Below are 23,374 nucleotides of genomic sequence, written 5' to 3'. Positions count from 1 at the left end.
TGTGTGTTTTTAAGAATAGCACAAAGCACACAATGTTTTCAGAGTGTAGGTTGTTGTTAGCTCCATCAGCTGCCTGTCACTGTTGTTTTTTTCACTGAAAACAATAGCAGCGACCTAAAGGGAGGGCAGAATGTAATAGACAGTCGGCCAGTGGGAGGCTTGTTGCTGCAGTCCACATCTGTTGTATTTGAGTAAGTGGATGAAATTGAATTTACAGTATCTTATCAGTTTGGGCGTGTGAAGTTATTTTCCCACTGATTTTAGACAAAATACTGAGCGTTCTTTGTTCCGGTTGCAAGTTTCCCCTGTGGGTATATGGTGGACGAATGAGGAAAAAGGTTTGAGAAAATGTGTATTGTGCACACATGAGGGAGTGTTTTAGCCATCCAGAGTGGATGTTATGATGTCGAACAACAGTTTTCTGGCTTTACGAGCATCAAAATGTGTCGTTAGTGTTTGTGTGCCTTCGCTGTAGCACTAAAGGTAACTGGCCTAACGTGAACCATGAAACAGGACACTGATCAGAGCTGACAGTAATGGTCTGCCCCACATAAACACAAATGGAGAGAGAGAGAACAGATTCAAGTCCGTACTCAGATATTGTTGGGCAATTCCTGTGGCTGTGAGGGGCTGTGCAGGCTAATTCAAGACAACGCCTCAAACTGCATCCTGAAAGTGAAATGCACCATGGGAGTGTAAGAAAGAATGAGCGGTGCTAAATTATAACGCAGGAAGTTTAACACCCTAAATATTTAACTACATTATGTAGATGATCTCAAATCATGTATGTGCCTTCTTCACATTCACAACGGTACCTTAAAGGGAGATTTGTCAAGTATTTAATCCTCTTATCAACATGGGAGTGGGCAAATATGCTGCTTTATGCAAATGTATGTTATATATTTATTATTGGAAATCAATTAACAACACAAAACCATTACAAATATTGTCCAGAAACCCTCACAGGTACTGCATTTAGCATAGAAAATATGCTCAAATCATAACATGGCAAACTGCAGCCCAACAGGCAACAACAGCTGTCAGTGTGTCAGTGTGCTGACTTGACTATGACTTGCCCCAAACTGCATGTGATTATCATAAAGTGGGCATGTGTGTAAAGGGGAGACTCGTGGGTACCCATAGAACACATTTACATTAACATATCCTGAGGTCAGAGGTCAAGGGACCCCTTTGGAAATGGCCATGCCAGTTTTTCTTCGCCAAAATTTAGCGTACGTTTGTAGCGTTATTTATCCGCTTTGGCTAAAAGCTAGTATGACATGGTTGGTACCGATGGATCTTCACTTAGCTATAAAACTGAGACCTCTACAACCTCTGAAAGATCAACTGCGTTAATGCGTTAAAGAAATTAATGGCGTTAAAACGAATTTGCGTTAACTGGTTATTATTGCGTTACCTTTGACAGCCCTAGGACGAAGATAATCTTTTAACCCAAAGAATTTTGTCAAATTTGATCAGCACGATTATTGCTGCAGTCCAACAGTGTTTATTTCCTTATCCTTTTGCAATATTTAAGCCTTTTGATGAACCACAGGCAGACAAGGCTCAGCTGGATATTTCATGTAATCATCACTACCAAGATTTTAACCTCCCTTCAGGAAAACAGCTTGCACCGATAAACTCCTCAGAACGATTTTCGGAAGCTGTAACGAGTGTTTATAGACAGTAAATCAGTCCGTTTCTGTTATTTATAGGGGAATAGACAAAATAAAAGAAGGACAGTTGCTGTAAACAAAACACTTGTGATTCCTTCGCAGCGTACTGCATACTGTGACCTATCACAGGAGACAACTTTATTCTCGTCCCTGTTGAAATGCTGTAAGAGGGGTGAGAGATGGAAATGAGTGATAGAACTCAGGAGATTATTGAAGGACAGAGTGAAAGAAGAGCGGAGAGGAAGGTGGAACAGAGGGGATATCTGTGCCTATAGACCTGAGCTGAAAGCATGATACCCCGATGGAGAGATAAGAGAAAGAGAGGATAAGGGAGAAAGAGGACATTGGAAAATGAAGAGGGCGAAAGAGAGGCTGAAAATGGATACCACGTCGGTTGTCTCGAGAAGGAGAGGATAGCAGCTCCTGCAGATTCACTGATGAAGAGATAGTGATTGAGGGAAAGCGTTTGAATGCAGGGAGGGATAGAGGAAGTATGGATATCTATTCCTGTTGATGCTCTGTCAAAGACTGACTCCACTGTTGTGTATTATGATCCCAGCCTGCTGAGAGATACCATCAGCCAGGCATGAACTCGGGACAAAGAGAGAAAGGTGGGGACTGGTGCGGGAAAGTGAGATGCCTCGGAGTCTCTGTGTCACCAAGTATTAAAGAAATGGAAGTGGAACAAATGAAGTGGCCCACAGAGTGAAAACTACTTGTGTATGCAAAACGGGCTCCTAATAAGCAGACACGCTGCTTTTTGGATAAACATAAACAAGACGACTGGGGGAAATGACACAAATAAGGACTCGCAGCATTTTAATGGCTGAATTATCATGATTTTTTTATGCACGGAGTAATGCGTCCCTTTGGTTGCAGGATTAAGTATGACACACACACACACAGCTGGGACCAGACTGAAGATGTTGCTGGGAGCATGTTCCGCTTGTCTAGCAGGGTTCGTCTGTGTCTGGCCCTCAGCCAACCCTCACAGCCCCCACATGCTGAGCTGCATGCCGCAATGTCACATCACACAAACATTTCCCCAAAGCTGCGTTCGCATCAGACAGACGCGCTCCTAAAGCTATACCCATCCACCTCAGCCCACAGCCCACGCCGTGTCACCCACTATGTACACAGCTGCCTCGCGAGGAGACAAACAGAATTCTGAAAAATCACATCACACAGTGTGACGTAGGGGTGGGAGAAAATATCGAGTATTGCGATATTGTGTTGAGTGATACTGTAATGATTCTCAAATACACTGTATTGTTTTTTAATTAATAGTTTGAATGATTAAAAGATTAACTCGGTCGATACTTTATTTCATTTGCAAAGATAGACACCCTCTCAGTGCACTTTGTTTTACTCAGATTTTATGAATATGCCCTTAAAAATAGATTTTAAAAACACAATATATCACCTTGCTTACAGTATCGCAATCATAGACTGTATATAAGAAGTGGACGTAGTCACCGTGACGTCCTCCATTGGTTTGTGGACTGCCGTTTCGAAGCCGGTCGTCCGGTGCCATCTTGTTTTTTTGCAACCAGAAGTGACACGAGAGGGTGGAGCTAAGTACAACCGAATAAGACATTTTTAGGTGACCAAAAAAATTATAAATTGAAAACACACTGTGAAAGGGTTAAAGTTCTAAGACGAAAACACGAACAACTCCCAGACTGGACAACGCCGTGGTAGCGACCTGTCAATCACAAGGTGGCCACACCCTAAAGCATTCCCTGCTTTATGGTCTATCTGACTCTAAATGGGACAATAATTTACTAAATGAACATCATGCTGTATTGAAGAAGACTTGAAACTAGAGATTGAGACCATAAACTCATGTTTACAATGTTTACTGAGGTAATAAATCAAGTGAGAAGTAGGCTCATTTTCTCATAGACTTCTATACAATCAGACTTCTCTTTGCAACCAGAGGAGTCGCCCCCTGCTGGCTGTTAGAAAGAATGCAAGTTTAAGACACTTCAGCATTGACTTCACTTTTCAGACCCAGAGTTGCCCACTGATCGCAACTAGGGCTGTGAAAGTTAACGCGATAATAACGCCACAAATTTCTTTAATGCATTAACACAACTTGCGATTTTTAGGTTGTAGCTGTCTCAGTTTTAAAGCTGAGTGAAGATGGCAATGTCATAATCGTTTGTCTTGAAGGAGGCTAAATAATGCTCCAAACTCCAAAAAGTGGCATGGCCATTTTCAAAGGGGTCCCTTGACCTCTGGCCTCAACATATGTGAATGAAAATGGGTTCTATGGGTACCCACGAGTCTCCCCTTTACAGACATGCCCACTTTATGATAATCACATGCAGTCTGGGGCAAGTCATAGTCAAGTCAGCACACTGACACACTGACAGCTGTTGTTGCCTGTTGGGCTGCAGTTTACCATGTTATGATTTGAGCATATTTTTTATGCTAAATGCAGTACCTGTGAGGGTTTCTGGACAATATCTATCATTGTTTTGTGTTGATAATTGATTTATAATAATAAAAATATACATATATTTGCATAAAGAAAGCATATTTGCCCATTCTCATGTTGATAATAATATTAAATACTTGACAAATCTCCCTTTATGTACATTTTGAACAGATACAAAATGTGTGATTAATTTGCGATTAATCAAAATTAAATATCTGAATCCATTGACAGCCCTAATTGCAATATATTGAATCATAACCCCTGTATCATGATACGTATACGTATCGCCAGATTCTACCAATACACAGCCCGAGTATGACAGAGACATCCTGGATCCTGTTGAGCTGAGCTGAGCCGGACCAGCCGAGTTCTGCCGAGCTGCTTGGATCAGGAGCCACTGGTAGCTGGCACCGCCCGGCTCCCTCAGGGCCTTTTCATAGACTCGGCCAAGGCGAAACAATGGGCCAAAGCCGGGAGAAATCACACCACAGGCCCCGCGCCAGGCAGACCAAAAGAGAGCCAGAGAAAGACAGAGAGAACGCGGGATGATAAGTGAGCATCAGCTTTGGTATATCTCTTCCTGACTCCTTTATAGAGGCTACATTAGAGACATATTAAAGGGCATGATTAAGGGGGCATGTGGAGGCTGCTCCACCTTGAGGGCTGTTGTCAAGGCTTTGTGGTGCTCTGTCAAGAGCCACTGGCATGAGCCTGAAGGAAAGAGAGGCAAAAAATGAAAACAGGTGGCTGGGGACGGGAGCTGAATGGATGTTTGTATTCCTGAACGCCGAGAAGTGACCGCGTGTCATCGACATGACCGAGCAATTATTGGATAATATCTCAAATGCAGTGTCATTCCAGGCTACTTGGGAAAGCGACTAAGCTCTTTGATCTCGGCCTAATGTGAGGGAACCTGGGAGTCCGAGTGTCTTTCTGATTTCTCTCTTTGTTTATCTCGCCTTCAGCAGAAACACCATGGCCCTCACTCAAACAAACAATAGCCTCCCTTCACTGTGGGTGCGGATTTATTGCCAGTATTTCATGCGTTTGTGTTTGAATATGCGTGTTAACATTTAAGCAAACTGAAATTATGTTTTATTTATTTCACGCTGATATGGAGAGCATCTTTTTTTCTTCTCCTATTTTATTTTTCTTTAGTGGTCAGAAATGTTCTCACTGTGTGCCAGACTGAAAGAGCTTTTGGAGTGAATCTGCAGAGCCGTAGCTCACTCCACCCTCTATGAGTCAGTGTGTTTTCTCCAAACCGTTGCATCAGAAGCAGCACACTGTTGTTTATGCATTAGTTTCTTCTGTTTTCTTCATCATTAATAAAGATGAGGAGGTTTGATTGTGAAAGAGACATTGTGAATTAAGAGACGACACGCCTGAACCCATTCCCCTGGTCTCCTTAGTGGGCTACTGTCACAATCCAGCAGTGAAATTGCTTGTCAAAAAGCACTTACTGAAGTTTAGAGGTTACATCAAAGACAGATATGGTGTGAGGTTAGTTATTTTGAAGAATTTTAAATTCTAAATTGACATTTTTTTAAGACTCCTCACACAGACTCTATATAGACCGAACCAGTTTTCCTGAGATGTTCCGTTAATGCAGATGAAGTTAATTGATTCTTTCTGAAGTCAAACTCAACCGCGGTGCTTCCATGAAAGAATGACACCATTAAGTCAGATAAAATAATGTTACTGAGCTGAAGAAGAGGAAATTAAACCATCAGTGAAGCACTAGACTCACTGCATTATAGAGATGTACGCCAAGCTACCACGTATCTGTTTATGTTGTAAAAATATCTGTCTTCGTAGATGAGAGAAATCATCTAGCTTGCTTTATTTTCTGTATTAAATTGTTTTCTTCTACTATTTATACTCCTCATGCCAACAAAATAACATGCTATTTCATCATTTACCTAAATGAATCAAAGCTATTATGAGGAACTTTCATATTGTGTTGATTTTGGCGGTCCCTGTGGACAAAATCAGTAGTGTAACCAAGCACCAGAGTCCCTTTAGAAAACCTCATTTTACTGCAGCAGGGTCTGAAGCCGTGGGCGCACTGCCCGCATGAGGCTCGCGTGGCGTCTGCGTCGCGTGGTGGCTGCGTGATGCAGGAGTCTGGTGTTCACACTAGACGCGAGTTGGCTGCGTGTCGGCTACCTGTCAGCTGTGTTTCTGCTGCTGCTGTGAGCCCTTTCTTTCTGCATAGAGTTTGCCTTTTAATGGCCATTTAACTTCATAATAAATATAATTTATATTTATTTTAGACAGAGAAAGGTTCAGAAACGTGTGGTAATTAGTAAATAATAGTAATAATCCACAATTAAAACTCCGTACTGTATTCATTTATGATGCTTTCCAAGTCACTGCTTGTTCCACATCACTGTCCGGCACATATTTCAGAATAAAAGCCTCGTGTTAACAAATGAAGGAATTCTGTGCAAAGAAAACCCGCTTTAGGGCTTTTATTTTGAAATGAAAGCAGGAAGTGTTGATTTAAACCCCAAACTTTATCATTTCTTGGAGCACTCAAAGTGACTGCATGTTCCACAGCACTGACTGCTCATATTTCAGAATAAAAGCCTCGCGTTAACAAATGAAGGGATTCTGTGAGACGCGCGTCTCATGCGGGCAGTGTGTCCACTCTAACCTGTTAACATGGACGCCGAAATAAAAAACAACACGCCACGCAGCTGGCACGCGAGCCTCATGCGGGCAGTGTGTCCAACACTTGACAGTCTGCCCCGCTCAGTCCTGGTTCTGGTTCTCCCGTGCCTCCTTTACCTCCAGCGGGCCCAGCAATACGGTCTGGCCAATATTCTCGCTGATGGTCTTGTTTACTTCTGTAGGTCATATACAGGCATCCGTATTCAGTTTAAACTGTTTCATAACCAGTTAAAAGTTCCTTGTAGTAACTTTAAACAATGAAACATAATTTGTATTTGAACCCTACTTTCAAAAAGTAGAAAAAACAGAAAGTCTGTGAAAGGGTCCGGGTGGACATGTTAGCTGAAATAGAATGGGAGTCATAATTGCGTTGGGCCATATTGTGTGATTTTCCTCTCGTTCTTTGTTTATATAATGGGAGGAGACCCAGATGAATGGTTTGAAGTGTCTATGAAAAGAAATGAGATAGCTATTGAAATAATTCTAAAAGCTCTTTAGCATGCACTTTTGAAACGGTCCCTATAGCTTTAAGTCACACACAGTGCCAAGCTCCAACATCTGATCATGAGTCAGAAATGAGACCTGTGGAGCATCTGTCAAGCTTTGTCCTGCGCTGTACAACCAATGTGGTTAAAACTGAAGAGACGTTATTGTGGATGGATCTCACTGAATATTGAACCTAACCTTTTCCCTCCCCCCCATCTTTTCATAGACCCATTTTTGTCTTTGCAGGTCAACAGTAGATGTCACATAGAAGTGGTGTACATCATCTGAAAGCTGGGTCATAAATCAGAAATAAAAAGTGTATAAGGACTTAGAACATTATGATTGACGTATATGACGGTCATCCCCATGCTCTATTATGTCTCATAAGTTGTTGCAGCAATTTCTGCGTTGATGCCATTTGTTACACAGATTTGGTGCTAAATTGAACCATTTTTTACCACTCGAGTATTGATCAAAATAATCAATAATCCCTCCAAAATACCACATTAAGACACCAAGAGGAACACCATAGAAAAAACCTTGCTGTGATTTGGTTTCAAAAACGTTTCACATTTGGAGATTTCTGCAAAAATTGCATTTTTGGCGAGCCCTGTCTGCTCTGGAAACTTCTCAGAAACCCCCTTATTGTCAATCTAGCTAGGAAAGCCATCCATTCTCTGAATGCTCTAGGTCTTTAATTTGTGGCTGTAAAGTTTCATGAGGCTGTGATTATCTTAGAGGTCACCATAGGTCATTTTATATCGTAAAAAAAACGTTTCACTACAATGAAATGGCTACTCTGGGGACTAACATCATCACACATGAATACAGTTGGGCTCATTGGAGCAACACGAGTCTCAGCTTTACCGAGAGCCCAATTTATGTAATTCCAAGACTGTTTAGGGACCCCAGTATGCAGAAATATTCAAATACACCATTTTAGAATAGGTGAAAATAACACATTTGTACTGCATGCAAACGACTGCATGTTTTTGCCCCCCAAACTGCACTGCACAGGTTAATACTAGCCTATTTGTTTACATTTTGGAAAATCTGCATCATGCAAAGTCATGCTGCTTTGGCTACGACTGCAGCAGTTCCTATTCACACAATCACCTGAATCTCTTCTGACACTGAAGAAAAAGCCTAAATGTGCCCCTTCACTAGAGTGCAATCTTGTGTTTTTATTTTCCTGTAGTTAAATCCGCCTCACTCTCACTTAATCAGGCATGTTGATTAAGTCTCTAATTTGTAGCGGTGGAAAGGAGGAGTAGATGGAGGGGGTGGGTGTGTGTGTGTGTGTTGTACATAATATCAGTCAGCCATTGCAGAGGATTACAGTGTCTTCAGAGAACATTTCTGTTTTACATTACTTCATTAGGCTCCCTTTGATAACCTTTCATTTCATATTATTAGTTCTCATTTAATCCCGGCCCCTGTCTGAGCTGTTTGCAATGTTCGGCATGACGGCAAAAGCCTATGGAGAGAAGACTCCTCTACAAGTGTAGGGCCGCGTAATTAAGCAATAAGCCACAAGAGGCCGAGCTTTACAGTGATTTCTGAACAGCTGCTGTGAGATGTGTTGTTAGGCACGACTTGTTAGCTACACTAGAAATCTGTGTAAAGTACAGCCTTTATGGATTTACTGCCTTCGGAAAATAAGGTTTTGAAAAAGTAGATTTAAATCAATTAATGATAATGAAAATGATTTAAATTCATTTTCTCAGCAAGAGCCATTCAATATATTTACATATCTGTAATTACCTCTGTATGTATTTTTTCATTGTTGGCCGCCATCCCTGCACAAATTACCTATAAACGTTAGGGATTCACAGGAAACGATGCAGCATGTTATGGCATTAATATGAACCTCACTATGCTGTTCACTTTCCTACAGCAGTGTCAGAGCTGAAAGTTACTGCTAATGTAAAACAAACATGTCCTACTGCTGCTAGCGCATTAAAAGCATTCAACTGGCGAGAAACACAAGAAGCAGTCAAAGGAAACGCAATGTACAGTATTTGTCACTGATGTTAGTGCTGATTGTGATTGTTCATTAAAAATGCATCTACACAATAAGACAACATGGGTTTGTTTGGCTGCACTGTAAACTGACGCACTGTTTAGCTGTAAAATGAGAAAGTTTGTGACCCGGCAGCCATGGTGAGGTCTCTTCAGAAAATACCAAGCACCGCCCACCAGCTGGAGCACAGCCAATAGGAACGCTCTCTCTCTCTCTGAAATGACCTGTGATTGGTCAAAGTCTCTCGTCACGGGCTAGATTGTTCTAAAGCCTGAAAACAGAGCCATGAGGAGGTGCAGAAGTCTAGTTTTCTCTCAGAACACTTGAATTACAATATGCTGAAAGGTTATTATGGAATTTTTTTTCCTAATGATGCCAAAAACATTCTGCCTACTGCAGGTTTAAGTAGCTGCTCAAAGAGTGTTTACTGCTGTATTTGTGTCACTAAACCAACCAGGACTTAAATCTTGAGAATTAAAACTTTACTTCATGAAATATAATTTGGTTATAAAAATTTTTTGTTCCATATTTAATGTAAATCTTATACAGAAAGAGTTCTTAGTTGATCAGAAGTGAGGACCTATTCTGTGAGTTTTAAAGCCGGGGGCGTCAATATATTTTTTTGAACTGTTGTTGAGTACTTTCACACAGAACGTGAATATTACACGTAGAAAAAGCATACGTTTTTACCCAGAACAAGGTAGATTTTTCTGGGCTTTCGCACTGTGAATAAAGGCGCCAACCAATCACGTTTAAAACGGGCACGAACAACACGGAGGCTCCGTAGTCGGAACCAAGATGGCAAACTTCATTACTCCTTTCAACCAGCGCAGACCAGATCCACTCCTTCTGTTCTTACCTTTCACAATAAAAGCCCTAGATATGCAATATACACTGTGTAGATGTTTACCAGAGGCAAATTCACCCAGAGCATTTTGCTAAAAGGAAACTCAATAAAATAGCTTACAGTAGTTTAGGCTGTTCAACAGTTTACCTCAGACAGACTGCCAGACGCTGCTCTGGGTCAACAGGATCCCGGTAGTTGGTCGTCTGCCTGCTAAGGACGTATTCGAACCTTTTATTGAAAAAGTGCTGCAACTGTTGCAAATTCACATCACTGCCAGTACCTTGCGTTTTTGTGTCATCACACCCCTTGTGTGTAAAGGCCTTGACTCTAAAACACAAACAGCAGCCTGTTTTAACACACAAAGAACAAAACGGGCCTGGCTGTAACTGGTGGTAGCTAGTTATAGCAGAAGTTGAATCACGTTGCTACTCTTACCCATCAATCTACCCATAGGTTCACTGTTCTTTGAAGGGTTGGGTATTTGTTAGGCTGCACTCACACCCAATCAGGCGTTGCGGCGAAAACGCCAGTCCTCCCATCCATTAGAATGTAGGTGGTGCGTTTGGGTTGAGGCGGTGGGAACCGCAGGGGGTGCTGAAACAAATCGCAGCAGCCTGCGGCAAAAAAGTTGAAACTGAATCAACTTTAGGAGAAATACAACCCAACGTCACGCCGACCAATCACGTAACCGGCGATCCAGAGCTGTGCAACCCAACCATTAGGGAACAAAAGACGTTAATCGTCATGCAGTCGCTTGGTGTTAATGGGTCATAACTCCCACACCGCCACACAACCCAGCGCTATATCTCCACAATGCCTGATTCGGTGTGAATGCAGCCTTATTGTGACCCCCCACTCTCCCTCTGTGCATTCTTAATTGTATACTGCGAGGAGTGACGAGAGACTGGACACTTAATATTAGCTGTTCACAGCTCTGTATTCATTTATTAATAAATCTGGCTGACTGCGGTTCCAGGACATCATATGCTGGTTGAAAGCTGCAATTACCTAGATACCCAATAATGCATTAATGGTCCGTGCCTGTCATCTTTTGTTCATAGTCTGGCATAATTGAAATACCAGGCTTTTAAATTCCCATCAGTTGTCTCAGAAAAAGCTCCCCTCGCTCCGGCTCATTATGAGCCGCATCACAGACAATATACAGATATTAACGAAGACCTGTGTGACATCAAGCCAAAGTTCTGCAGCAGAAATAGATGATTTGATTGCCATAGAAAGTATCGGTGTTCACATGAAGTATTTAATTGCATTGTTTTGCTTCTCTTTTCTACCTTAAATTATAGCCTCTTCAAATGTTTTCAAAGAGGGAAAAAAACGAGTGCTCACGCTCTCCCTTAAAACAATAACAGGCTGATGTGTTCCTCCTCTCAGTTAATGCCTCCACTGGAAAGCATTTAGTGTCACTTGTGTATAAATGGATTATGTTTTACAGAGACTGAAAGTAGGATACGAGGGCTCACTGGCAATTTCTAGTTCAACCAGCGTTTTGCATTGCTGGCCATCTGTTTGGCATCAAGGGTTTGTCGAAAGACCAGTAATGACGTCAATATGCACAATGAAGTGGTCAGCTTTGTGAATTTGAAGCAGATAAAAGTGTACAGTACGGTACGGTTTAGATTGTCCGAGCACAATCCCTGAAATTGATTTGCTTTGAGTAGCATTCTCTCCTCTTTCTCCTCCTGGCAAATCTGTTTACTGCTGATAATCTTATCTTATTCAGATATCTCTCGGCATCCTGTCCCTGCAAATCTTCATCTCTTCTATTGATTAGCGCTTGTGATATAATGAAAGCTCATCTAAGCAATCTACCATCTTGTCTGCAGGGCTGAAGATCCGCGAGGTGATGATCAACGTGTCCCGTCAGCAGGTGGAGGACTTCCATGGCCCGGAGGATTACTGGTGTCTGTGTGTCGCCTGGAGTCACCTGGGAACCTCCAAGAGCCGCAAGGCAACTGTCCGCATCGCCTGTAAGCTACATGTCACTTTAATACCACACTGACCTCCCTGAGAAGGTTACCCTTCAAACCGACAGTCTGATTTTCTAGAATCATTCCTTCATGTTTCATGTATGTGTGAGCTGAAGAAGGTCACACGTGAAACGCATTTTCCTTTCGTGTTTTAATGCCGGTTGTTTATTCTCTTCCCCCAGACCTGAGGAAGAACTTTGAGCAGGACCCCCAGGGCACCGAGGTGCCTCTGAATGGCATGATTGTGTTGCACTGTCGTCCCCCAGAGGGAGTGCCCGTGGCTGAGGTGAGGGCTTCTTGCACTTCAAACACGTACCATTTTCTCCCGTGTTGCCTGCAGAGGAGCAGTCATCTGTCTGGTTTACTTACAGTGTAACTCTGTATTCATGATACCATGTTTTTGTTACTCTCCAGCCACAGACAGTTCAGTTTAGTAGAAGCCAGGGCTGCAGTTGATGAGCTGAAGATGCCATTTGTTTAGTTTCTGAGTCTCACTCTGTTCAAGGAAGAGAGATTATTCATACACTGGGAGTAATATCTATCCATCCATGTGCATCGCTATGTTCTCTGTTCGCTATGTTCTCTGGTAAAAGGGTGTACGGCTACGACTTATTTAGATGTCATGTATTCATTTCACTCTCGCTATCATCCCCTCCCTCTCTCCCTCCCTCCCTTCCTCCCTCCCTTCCTTTCCGGAGTGTTTGTGTCTGAAAGAGAGAGGCTGTCATTGCCATTTTAATTTTTACTATGAATATAAAATGAGGCTCCAGCGGACAGTCCTGTTGAGTGGTGTGTGTGTTCTGCTGCGCTCTGATGTTGTGCGCCTTCATGTGAAGGCTCAGCAGGCAGATATGTCAATATCAAAGCCTGTGTGTACCCAAGCATCTGAAGCTTTGCATTTACTTAAAGGCACAGTCCGTGATCCATTCGTAAACAAAATGACAGCCCGACCAGCACATTTCAAAGCACGGGACCGGAACCCTGCTATTACTCCCAAAATGATTGACAGGTCTTTACATACACTGACTAATAAGTTTACTAATTTGTTTACAGCAGTGATGTTTGTAAAAGGTTATAAAATAGACATGTTCTGTACAGCCGTTTTCTTAAATGAAGGACAATGTGCAGAGTTGCCCTTTCACGGTCGTGTCTAGAAGGTAACCCACGAGTGGGGAAACTCTCGCGATATGGTTAAGGTTAGGCATTGACCTCGAATAGTTAAGGTTAGGTATTGACCTCGAATAGTTAAGGTTAGGTATTGACCTCGAATAGTTAAGGTTAGGCATTGACCTTGAATAGTTAAGGTTAGGCATTGATCTTGAATAGTTAAGGTTAGGCATTGACCTTGAATAGTTAAGGTTAGGCATTGATCTTGAATAGTTAAGGTTAGGCATTGACCTTGAATAGTTAAGGTTAGGCATTGACCTCGGATAGTTAAGGTTAGGCATTGACCTCGGATAGTTGAGGTTAGGCATTGATCTCGAATGGTTAAGGGTATGTATTGATCTTGAATAGTTAAGGTTAGGCATTGACCTCGAATAGTTAAGGTTAGGCATCGATCTCGAATAGTTAAGGGTATGTATTGATCTTGAATAGTTAAGGTTAGGTATTGATCTTGAATAGTTAAGGTTAGGCATTGATCTTGAATAGTTAAGGTTAGGTATTGATCTTGAATAGTTAAGGTTAGGTATTGACCTCGAATAGTTAAGGTTAGGCATTGATCTTGAATAGTTAAGGTTAGGTATTGACCTCGGATAGTTGAGGTTAGGCATTGATCTCGAATGGTTAAGGGTATGTATTGATCTTGAATAGTTAAGGTTAGGTATTGATCTTGAATAGTTAAGGTTAGGCATTGACCTCGAATAGTTAAGGTTAGGCATCGATCTCGAATAGTTAAGGGTATGTATTGATCTTGAATAGTTAAGGTTAGATATTGATCTTGAATAGTTAAGGTTAGGCATCGATCTCGAATAGTTAAGGGTATGTATTGATCTTGAATAGTTACGGTTAGGTATTGATCTTGAATAGTTAAGGTTAGGCATTGATCTTGAATAGTTAAGGTTAGGTATTGATCTTGAATAGTTAAGGTTAGGCATTGATCTTGAATAGTTAAGGTTAGGCATTGATCTTGAATAGTTCAGGGTATGTATTGATCTTGAATAGTTAAGGTTAGGCATTGATCTTGAATAGTTAAGGTTAGGTATTGATCTTGAATAGTTAAGGTTAGGTATTGATCTTGAATAGTTAAGGTTAGGCATTGATCTCGAATAGTTAAGGTTAGGCATTGACCTTGAATAATTAAGGTTAGGCATTGACCTTGAATAGTTAAGGTTAGGCATTGACATCGAATAGTTAAGGTTAGGTATTGATCTTGAATAGTTAAGGTTAGGCATTGATCTTGAATAGTTAAGGTTAGGCATTGATCTTGAATAGTTAAGGTTAGGTATTGATCTTGAATAGTTAAGGTTAGGCATTGACATCGATTATGACATGTCGGATGTGTTCTCACCTACTGGAAATACTCTGTTTGGTTTAGGCGAGGGGTGGCGCCTGAGTAGAGCGCAGATTGCACCGTGGTCACATGGCGGTTTGTAAGTTGGTCATAAGTCTCTTACGGTTCCTTTAATTTCTCTGACAGTTTCGACATCGTCCCTTACCATCAGAAGTTCCCGAATCTCATTGTTTCTCCAGTTCGACATTTTCGTTGGCGTCTTCCTGTAAATGACTCTTCTTCTTCTTCACCCTCAGATGTTTGTTTTACTTCAGGTTTCACGCAAGCCGTGATAGAAACGTCATCGACACGCCCACTCGCTCGCTGTGAATGCTCAGGACAGTGACCTGCTTTATTCACACATGGGCTCAATTAAACATTGTACAAGTGAGCTGGCAGCTTAAAGTCCATTTAACGTCCGGTTCAAATGATCCAGACATTTGCGTTCTCACATACAGCTCCTCCGGGTAATGTCTGGATAAGTTCAGGGTTGCAGTGCATGTGTGAAAAGGGGCTCATGTTTTATATCATTCATTAGGATCAACTGAAAGACATAAATTGTTTTACAAGCATAACATAACTTAAATACATTCAGCACAGTCTTTTTTTTAATATGTTTGTCTCTTTTCCAGTACATTTAACAACGATGAGGTCAAAGAGGACCTTGTAATGTTTTTGAGGGTATTATATCATCCATATTGGGAGATCGGTGTACAACTCATAGCCCTTTTTATTTACATTTTCCCAATGTTAGGACATTACAGCCGGGCAATGATACTAAACATATCTCTTTAAGCACCAGACTAAAGAGTATTACTGATAAAAATAGTTTTTTCTCATATCTATATCACTATGGACTCCAATCAACACCTGTCTGTCACAGTGTCAGTGTTAACAGCTCCCTGAAGTGTGATGAAGACTTACATTGGACTGTGTTACAATATGCAAATAGTTAATTAAGTGTAAATCACGGAAATAATGAACATTAACACTGGAGGTATTATCATTTTCACAGCCTTCCATCTGAATCCTAGAAATATGTAAACATCAACATGGGTCGCGCTGCATAAGCTTGAACCGCTAAATGAGTCCTTCTTTCAGAGACTATACAGTGTTTGTTGTTATGTCTAACATTATGAGGATTGTTTTGTTTTCACTTTTATATGAGGCCTTTGACTTACCTACAAATGTATTCAAAAACATTATTAGTGAGCTAGCTGGCTCACTTAACCTAACTGATTGTAGGAGACAGTCTACATAATCATGTTTTCTTGCCATTAATCACTCATGGAATAGACACGTTTCTACTCAAAGTACCACATATTTTGTTTCTTACCTTGCTTGAAAGACGATTTGCTGCAGAATCCATAGTAAGGGAAACTGTTATGCTGCGTCACAATGTTACATGACACGTAAACGTCTAGTCTGAGGTAATAACCTTTGACTGAAACTTTTAATTTTTGCTTTTCACCGATTGTATTATTTGTGTTTAAACAAATAGACTGAAAACATAATAAATCACAGTGTCATGTCAGGCCAATAAATAAACAATAGACAAGTGTATATAAGAAGTGGATGTAGTCACCGTGACGTCACCCATTGGTTTGTGGACTGCAGTTTTGAAGCCTCAAGTTCGGCATTTTGGCCGTCGCCATCTTGGTTTTTTGCAACCAGAAGTGACCCGAGGAGGTGGAGCCAATGGTGCCTTCAAATGGGGTCGTATTTGCCGTGTTCACGAGAGTCCAAACAGTATGAACGCCCCCCTCTTGTGGTATTCACAACCTTGTAAGTGGAAAGGTTCTGAAAGCTCAGAGTTCACGACGTGTGACGTGTTTGTTGACATTGTCAGAAATGGCTTAATAAGTTAATATATTGTAACTTTAGTTGTATATTGTAATTCTTCATAATTTTATAATAGATCTGAGGAAATTGCTGATATTCCCAACGGCCTCATCTTGTTCCTCTGTCATTATGCCTTTACATTTACTGCTTGCTAAATCGTTAGTCTCTCTGGCTTACAGACGCCGACACAGTAAAGTTAATATTGCCGTTGCTTAGCAGCAGCATTCTCACGACTTAACCTCTTGAACGCAAAGCATATCGTGTACACGACTACCCATGTTCATTCTTCATTTGAAGGCACCAAGTACAACCTGGCGCTGAATAAGACATTTTTAGACTGAAGCCAAAAAGCCTCTTAAATAAGTAAGACGTGAACAAGCACAAATCCGGTTTGTCATTACTGTTAACGTCTGCAGACTTCAGACAGTTTGTTTGACTGTAAGAGATTTTTGGAAAATATTGAATGTGATCACCTTTTGTTAACTTGTCCAGTGGCTTTCCCTTGAAAACTGGAAGACTCTATAAATCTTCATCTTAAATTCAAGCTGAAAGTCAGCACTTGTCCTCCGTATTTTCTCCAGCTGGCTGCATTGTAGGTTCTGCATTTTCATATTGATAAAACGCAAAAAGAAAATGTAGATTGAGGCTCCTTAAAGATGACCATGAACTCCTTCCACAGCACACATAATGCAACTGTGTTTGTGCACTGTGTGTCTGTGTGTGTGTGTGTGGTGTGATGAATGATTCAGCTCTCACAAATGGAGCATCGGTGTACCGCGAGTCTCCCCCATGCATTGTGGTCATCAAATAGGCAACTACTCATGCATTCATTAATGTGACTCTGGCTAACAAAGAGAATGGTAATAGTAAATAATGCAGGGACAAATCCAGCTCCCTCTAGTATGACTTGCACCACTCACATCAAGAGTTGGGGATGTGCCCGTACTTTTCTCTTCTCATGACTTTAGGCGCTGCTGAGAGGTTAAAGCCTTTTTTGTAACCAGCGCTGTGAAATTTTGGCTCAGAGAGAAGCTGCAGCTCAGCCACAGTTAGAGTTTAAGGAATTGAGGTCATGGTTGCAGTGTGATCCGTTCAACCCTATGTGTATTCTGAGGCATATTTATTTTGGTCATGACATTTATTTGACTGTTTCATATTCCTACAATTTGCAACGGATCGTGATAGAAATTAATACTTTAACAGTTGCAGTAATTGCTGTAGTTGACCTGATTCAAATGAAATGAGTTCCAACTTTGCATGCTGTTTTAAGACATAAACGCTGTACGGGCCGACTTTACAGCTTGAAAATCCCCTTATGCCGCCGCTCTCTTCGTGTTCTCAGAGGCAACATTAACAGGGAGAGAGAGGGAGAAGGACTTTATCCGCATCTTCGCTGTAACTAAGCCACCCGGGAGTTTACTGGGCTGCTGTGTAGGATGTTAATGAAAATCAGAGAATGCCATATTATCTGTCCCAGCAGTGATAGAGGCAATAATCTGTGCACACTGTAAGTCAGACCACAGAGAATGTATCATAGTAAAACAGCTTAAGTCTGCCTCAGTTTATTGGTGACAAGAGTCAAGATGGCCAAATCCTTTTTTTTTTCTTGGCTCCACTTTTTATAGACACAGAGCACTTTAGAATACAGATTATATGCACTGTGATGTTGAAGTTATTACATTAGTGGCTCTGTTTAGGGCATGATGATCACATAATCATTTCTCTTAAAGCCAAATTAAAATCCCCTTTTGCTAAGAAGTCAATATTAGAATATGCTCAGTGTTTGTTTTGCTTTGACTCTACAAGAAAAGAAGTCGTAATACTATGAGAATAAAGTCATAACTTTTCAAGAAAAAAAGAAAATAACATGTAAAATTACTACTTTATAATATTAGGACTTTTTTCTCTTAAATTTATGACTTTATTCTCATAATATTAAGATTTTTTTTCTCGTAAACCTATGGCTTTATTATCATAATATTACGACTTTTTTCTCGTAAACCTATTATTATCATAATATTATGACTTTATTCTCGAAATCTCAGATTTAATTTTTTTCCCTCAATGTGGCCCTAATACTCCGTCGTACCGTCGTTCCGTCGTACCGTCGTACCATAGACCTACAACAATGATAAATAAATATGAAAAATCCAGGGAGCCAGAGGAGAGGGGCTAAAGAGCTGCATGTGGCTCCGGAGCCGCAGGTTGCAGACCCCTGGACTAACTGATAGCTAACACTGACAAAAGGAGGGAAAAAGCATCTGGTATCAACGTTAATAGAATATAGGATTATGACCACAGAAGATGACAGTGTGTCACCTAGCAAATACCGTAAACACCCACAGGCCTAAAGCTTAAACACCGATTCTACAAATATATCAACAAACAGTTATTGTAAAATGTAAAAAATGCATAATAGCTATAGTGTTGTACTTTATAGTTTATATCCTTACACGTTAGGGGAATTTAAAGTTCAGTTCGAAGTCTGTGCTGAAATCTAAACCCCCGGAGGATAAAGATCACGGCTATAATAATGACTGCATAATTAATGTAGCTCTAAGAAAACAATTAGGGAACACCATCAGGGAACATAACTGTCACAGAAAAATTGCACATTTATATTTACTACTAAAGATTTTATAGCCTCACAAAGCGACACATCTCAAGCTCAGTTGTCACTATTATTTTTTTTTTATTAAATCTTACTAATGACTGATTAAGTGCAGGAGCTGAAAGCCCAACCAATCAGTGTACAGGGAAAACAACTCATATTTAAAATACATGTAGGTGTTGTAAATATCAACCGAGGCGTAATTCTGGAACAACATGGCCTATTTTCAGGCCTCAAATTTATTAAATAAGTGATTTAGGAGGTATTTGTCACAAGCAGGAAAGTGATTCTTTTATCCAGTCTGACTGTAGGAGAAAACTGTCAAACATCTATTATACAGCCTGCTTAAGATGACAGCCAAGCAAATAGCTGTTGCCAGCAAGTGGAAATTGTGGCTGCTGTTGTAAGGGTAAAAGTTTAGTGGTGGAGAGAAGGGGGGGGGGGAAGTCTCCAATAACTTTATAAAAAAACTGTTTTACAATCATTAGCCCCACATTAACTGCCCAAGTATTCTATACCAAGTGTAATTAATCATCAAGCCTCTCATCCAAAGTCATTTGAAGTACTTAAAATGTAATTATTCAGTGATGAACATAACATTTCCAGAGACGGTGTGGAGATAAACCAAGGACACAACAAGGGTTTAGCCACCCCCGCCTCCAGAATATGCTGCTGTCAGATTTGGAGGGCTCATTTGTTTAATGTGATTTCATGAAAGTCATTGTTGCATTGAGGAAAAGGCCATACATGACTGAGGGAAGGCGGAGAGGCTGCAGGAATGAGCGAAGTGAGAGAAGAAGGAGGAGGAGGAGGGCGCTTGTTAATGAAACTCAACCTTAATTGAATCAGATGGAACAAAACCTACTGCAATGCTTTGTAATCGTCTTCATGTCGCTTTCACTTCCCATTTGAATGATTGTAAATGTAGGTCATTACATTTGCTTTCACAATAATTGAGTGTTTAGTCCGGATGCAAGGGAGGAATTGGACTGACTTGCACTGGACGTGCTGTTTTTGTGTGTCAACTTTTAAGATGCTACCTCTCAGCACGTAAACACAATCTGCTCCAGGCCCGTCGGCTGTCTCATCTCGACCTCTTCAAACAGCTTGAAGCTATCAGAAAAATTATACTCTGCCGCACGGTTCATAGACCTCCCGCTGACCATTTGATGCTGCTTTCAATGTATCATGAGTTTATTTCATTTGCTCTCCCTCCCCTGGCTGGAAACGGTCTGTTGCTAAACAAGACAAAAGTTAAGAGCGGAAACTTTCAGAGGCGAACACAGTGCGGATCAGTTTTCATTAGCTTCACTTTGAATTAGCTGCTGTTTACTGGTCAACATGGTGACCTTGACAGCACGTAACCTCGCCACCAGCAGACCGCCGTAAGGCCCGGTCGGCTGGGTTATGTGTGGTGTAGTTCTACACTGGTTGCTGCTATCTAAGTGGAACAAATTTGCCAATTAAGCAAATCCGTTTCCTGTCCTCCCCAGGCGCTGGCTTATCAGGCTCATTTGAGTCTGTCCTGTCCCTGCCTTCTCATCAGCATGTGCATCTCTCTATCGCTTTACCCCGAAGGGGAGACTCTAGGACCGACACAGAATGCAAATCGCACTCCGGGTTTATACGCTTCTTACAGCGAACACTGGAAAAGAGTAAATCTCGGGCAGAGAGAGAGAGAGAGATAAATCAAAGCGAAAACATTCGAGAGAAAAACCAACCAGAGTACAAGACGATTATTTTAATTTACTTTAGCGTAAGAATTCCCTGAGATAAGGGCCCCGGAAAATGAACACTCACCACCAAAGAGGCTTCACATATATTCTCCTCTACGATCACAGAGAGACTAGAGGGACAATTATGTGGTCAGTTACACTGAAGAAGACAACAACCGAGGCTGTTCCCCCTCTCTTCTTCTGTCTGACTTCACTTTTACAAATGTCTTTATAGATTCACCATCAGTGGTGCAATGTAACCAAATACATTTACTCAATTACCATACTTAAAGGGTCAATGTGTAGGATTTTGGTGGATCTATTGGCAGGAATGGAATATAATATTCACAACTACAATGGCACTCAGAGAGCGCAGACCTCCGCCAAGGTGCCCAAGTATGATTGTGATGGATTGTTCATCATGCCACACCCGACCCCTCCAAAAGATTTCATTCAAATCCATCGCGGACTTTTGGAGTAATCCTGCTAACAGACAAACCAACAAACCAACGCCGGTGAAAACGTAACCTCCTTCCTAGGCCTTCAGCCTTGGCAGAGGTAACTATGTTTTCATTGGTGTATTAGAATGAGTCATATCTACATAGGAAGCAGGTCCTCTTCACGGAGTCCACCATGTTGCTCCGCCATGTTTCTGCAGTAGCCCAGAATGGACAAACCAAACACTGACTCTTGAGAGAGCCTTTCTCTTTTTTACGTTACATCTACCACAGTAGTTCTCCGACACGCTTGTGAAACTGCGGTAACGTGACCCTCAGAGTGTAAAACCTGACTTCCGTTGCTCCTAAAGTAGTGTTATTACGGTATGGATGGCCTCTGAGCGAGGTGAGCGGAGGGGTACTCAGTTGGTTGCAATCTGCAACCACACCTCTAGATGCCGCCAAATCCTACACACTGTCCCTTTAAAGTACAATTTTGAGCTACTTGTACTTTACTTTTCCACGTAATTCCATGTAATGCTACTTTATACTTCCACTCCAACTACTAACTTACAGCAGAGCAAGAATATGCAAAGTTTAACCAAACTGCTGAAACTCTGAGAGCCGGTCAAATCAACAATGCTATCTTATAATCTTCACGTATTGTATCGGCCGATAGTTTACCTTACAGCTTTCTTAGCTCAGTTTTATTGTAGCAACACCACAGTAGCATCAAAACCATATATTGACGACATTTTGAATGTTGTTCAGTACGATTTGTGTTGTCATTGGTTACACTGAAGATATGTTTCGCTAAATAGCCAACGATGTTACTTACCAGTCTAAAAGAAACGTTGCAAGTTCAGCATCAAACCTCATCTGTTTACTCACCAAGCGCTGTCTCTTGTTTACTCTTGTTTTGCTTCGTTGCCGCCAAACGTGGTTTCTTGCCGGGAGAGCAGGTGGTTGGGACGGCGATAAAGGTCGCTTGCCAAGAGCTTCAGCCATCTTTGTGATTACTCTGCCACTAACCGGACCCTGTACTGTACCTTCATCATGATTTACAAGCCCTCAGGGCAGCTCTACTTCTTCGTCCTCTCGTGTTGGACTGAGGACAGATTGGACATTACAGTGACTCACAATCGAGGTACAAGTTGTATAACAAGACAAGGCAAGACAGGACGTGCCGGGGGTAGCAGGTTAGCGTGCTCATTTCAGTACACAATACATAGACGTGTTTGACATAACGTCAACACCGTCACACTCTGTTGATAATATTCGTTCATTTTATGAATGTTTTAAACTAAAATTCTGGCCAGATCTCACATATTGAGCCTTTAACACAAAATATAGATCAACTAATGAATTAGGATGTATTGTTATAGATTAAGCTACCCATCGATATATAAAGTAGCTAAAAGTAGGCCCAACTTTTCGAGCTGCAACAAACACATTTATTATTTTTTCACTGTGGTATTACTACTTTTATTTAAGTAAAAGATCGGAGTACTTCTTCCACCACAAGCCGGTAATGTTATTATGTGTTTTCCTCTTCTTTAACAAATATTTGTGCTATGTTTCCACTCATTAATTCTAATTCAACAATGATATTTTTCCATAAACTTGAGTGTGAAATGTGATATCACTAAAGCAAAGAAATATATTTTTCTTTTGGGGTAGCAGCCGGCAGCCAAAGCCCTTCATCCTCCTACGAACACACACAATACAGCCAATATTGGGAACAGGGGCCCGAAGAGAGTGTCACCTCAACACGTAGCATCTTAAACACTTCAACAGTATTGCAGAGAGGACGAGTGAGTGATCCTTAGTGAAGGGCAGATCGATACGGCAGTAATCGATACTTCAACACTCAAACACGGCTCACATGTTATCGATACCAACTAAAAAGGATTGATTGGAAAGTTGTTGTCTTTCTAAGTGTGGTTGCGAGCTTCTGGCAGACATAAAATGCACTTAAACAGTGCATGTTTGTGCAACTGAACAGACTCTGGTGACACAAGAGTCCCAGAAATCCACACAGACGTCCTCCTTCAGTCTGTTTTTTTTGCAGTTAGCAATTTATTTAAGTAGATCTGTAAAATTGTTATTATTTCTTATTACACTGATTCAAGACATCTT

At 41.2% G+C, this 23,374-nt stretch overlaps 1 protein-coding gene and 1 long non-coding RNA gene across 9 annotated transcripts in view; both read left to right on the top strand.

The window, feature by feature from the left end:
- The window catches only part of LOC141757314 (netrin receptor UNC5D-like), a 211,930-nt gene that overhangs the window by 142,203 nt on the left and 46,353 nt on the right, over positions 1-23,374 (top strand). For all 8 annotated transcript variants that reach the window (XR_012591619.1, XM_074617728.1, XM_074617727.1 and 5 more), the window contains 2 exons: positions 11,996-12,139; positions 12,322-12,425. Coding sequence is in view for 7 of the 8 variants with exons in the window: in XM_074617728.1 (XP_074473829.1) it covers positions 11,996-12,139; positions 12,322-12,425 (248 nt within the window). In the remaining variant the exon portion in view is untranslated. The remainder of the gene's footprint in view (positions 1-11,995; positions 12,140-12,321; positions 12,426-23,374) is intronic.
- Positions 6,171-6,554, top strand: LOC141757600 (uncharacterized). The gene is made up of 2 exons (XR_012591676.1): positions 6,171-6,225; positions 6,263-6,554. It is a non-coding gene; the product is annotated as an uncharacterized LOC141757600 (long non-coding RNA).

Source organism: Sebastes fasciatus, chromosome 19, assembly GCF_043250625.1.
Source record: "Sebastes fasciatus isolate fSebFas1 chromosome 19, fSebFas1.pri, whole genome shotgun sequence".
In the NCBI taxonomy this organism is placed as follows: Eukaryota; Metazoa; Chordata; class Actinopteri; order Perciformes; family Sebastidae; genus Sebastes; species Sebastes fasciatus.
Note: the sequence above shows the minus strand (reverse complement) of the source record. Positions and strands in the feature narration are given on the sequence as shown.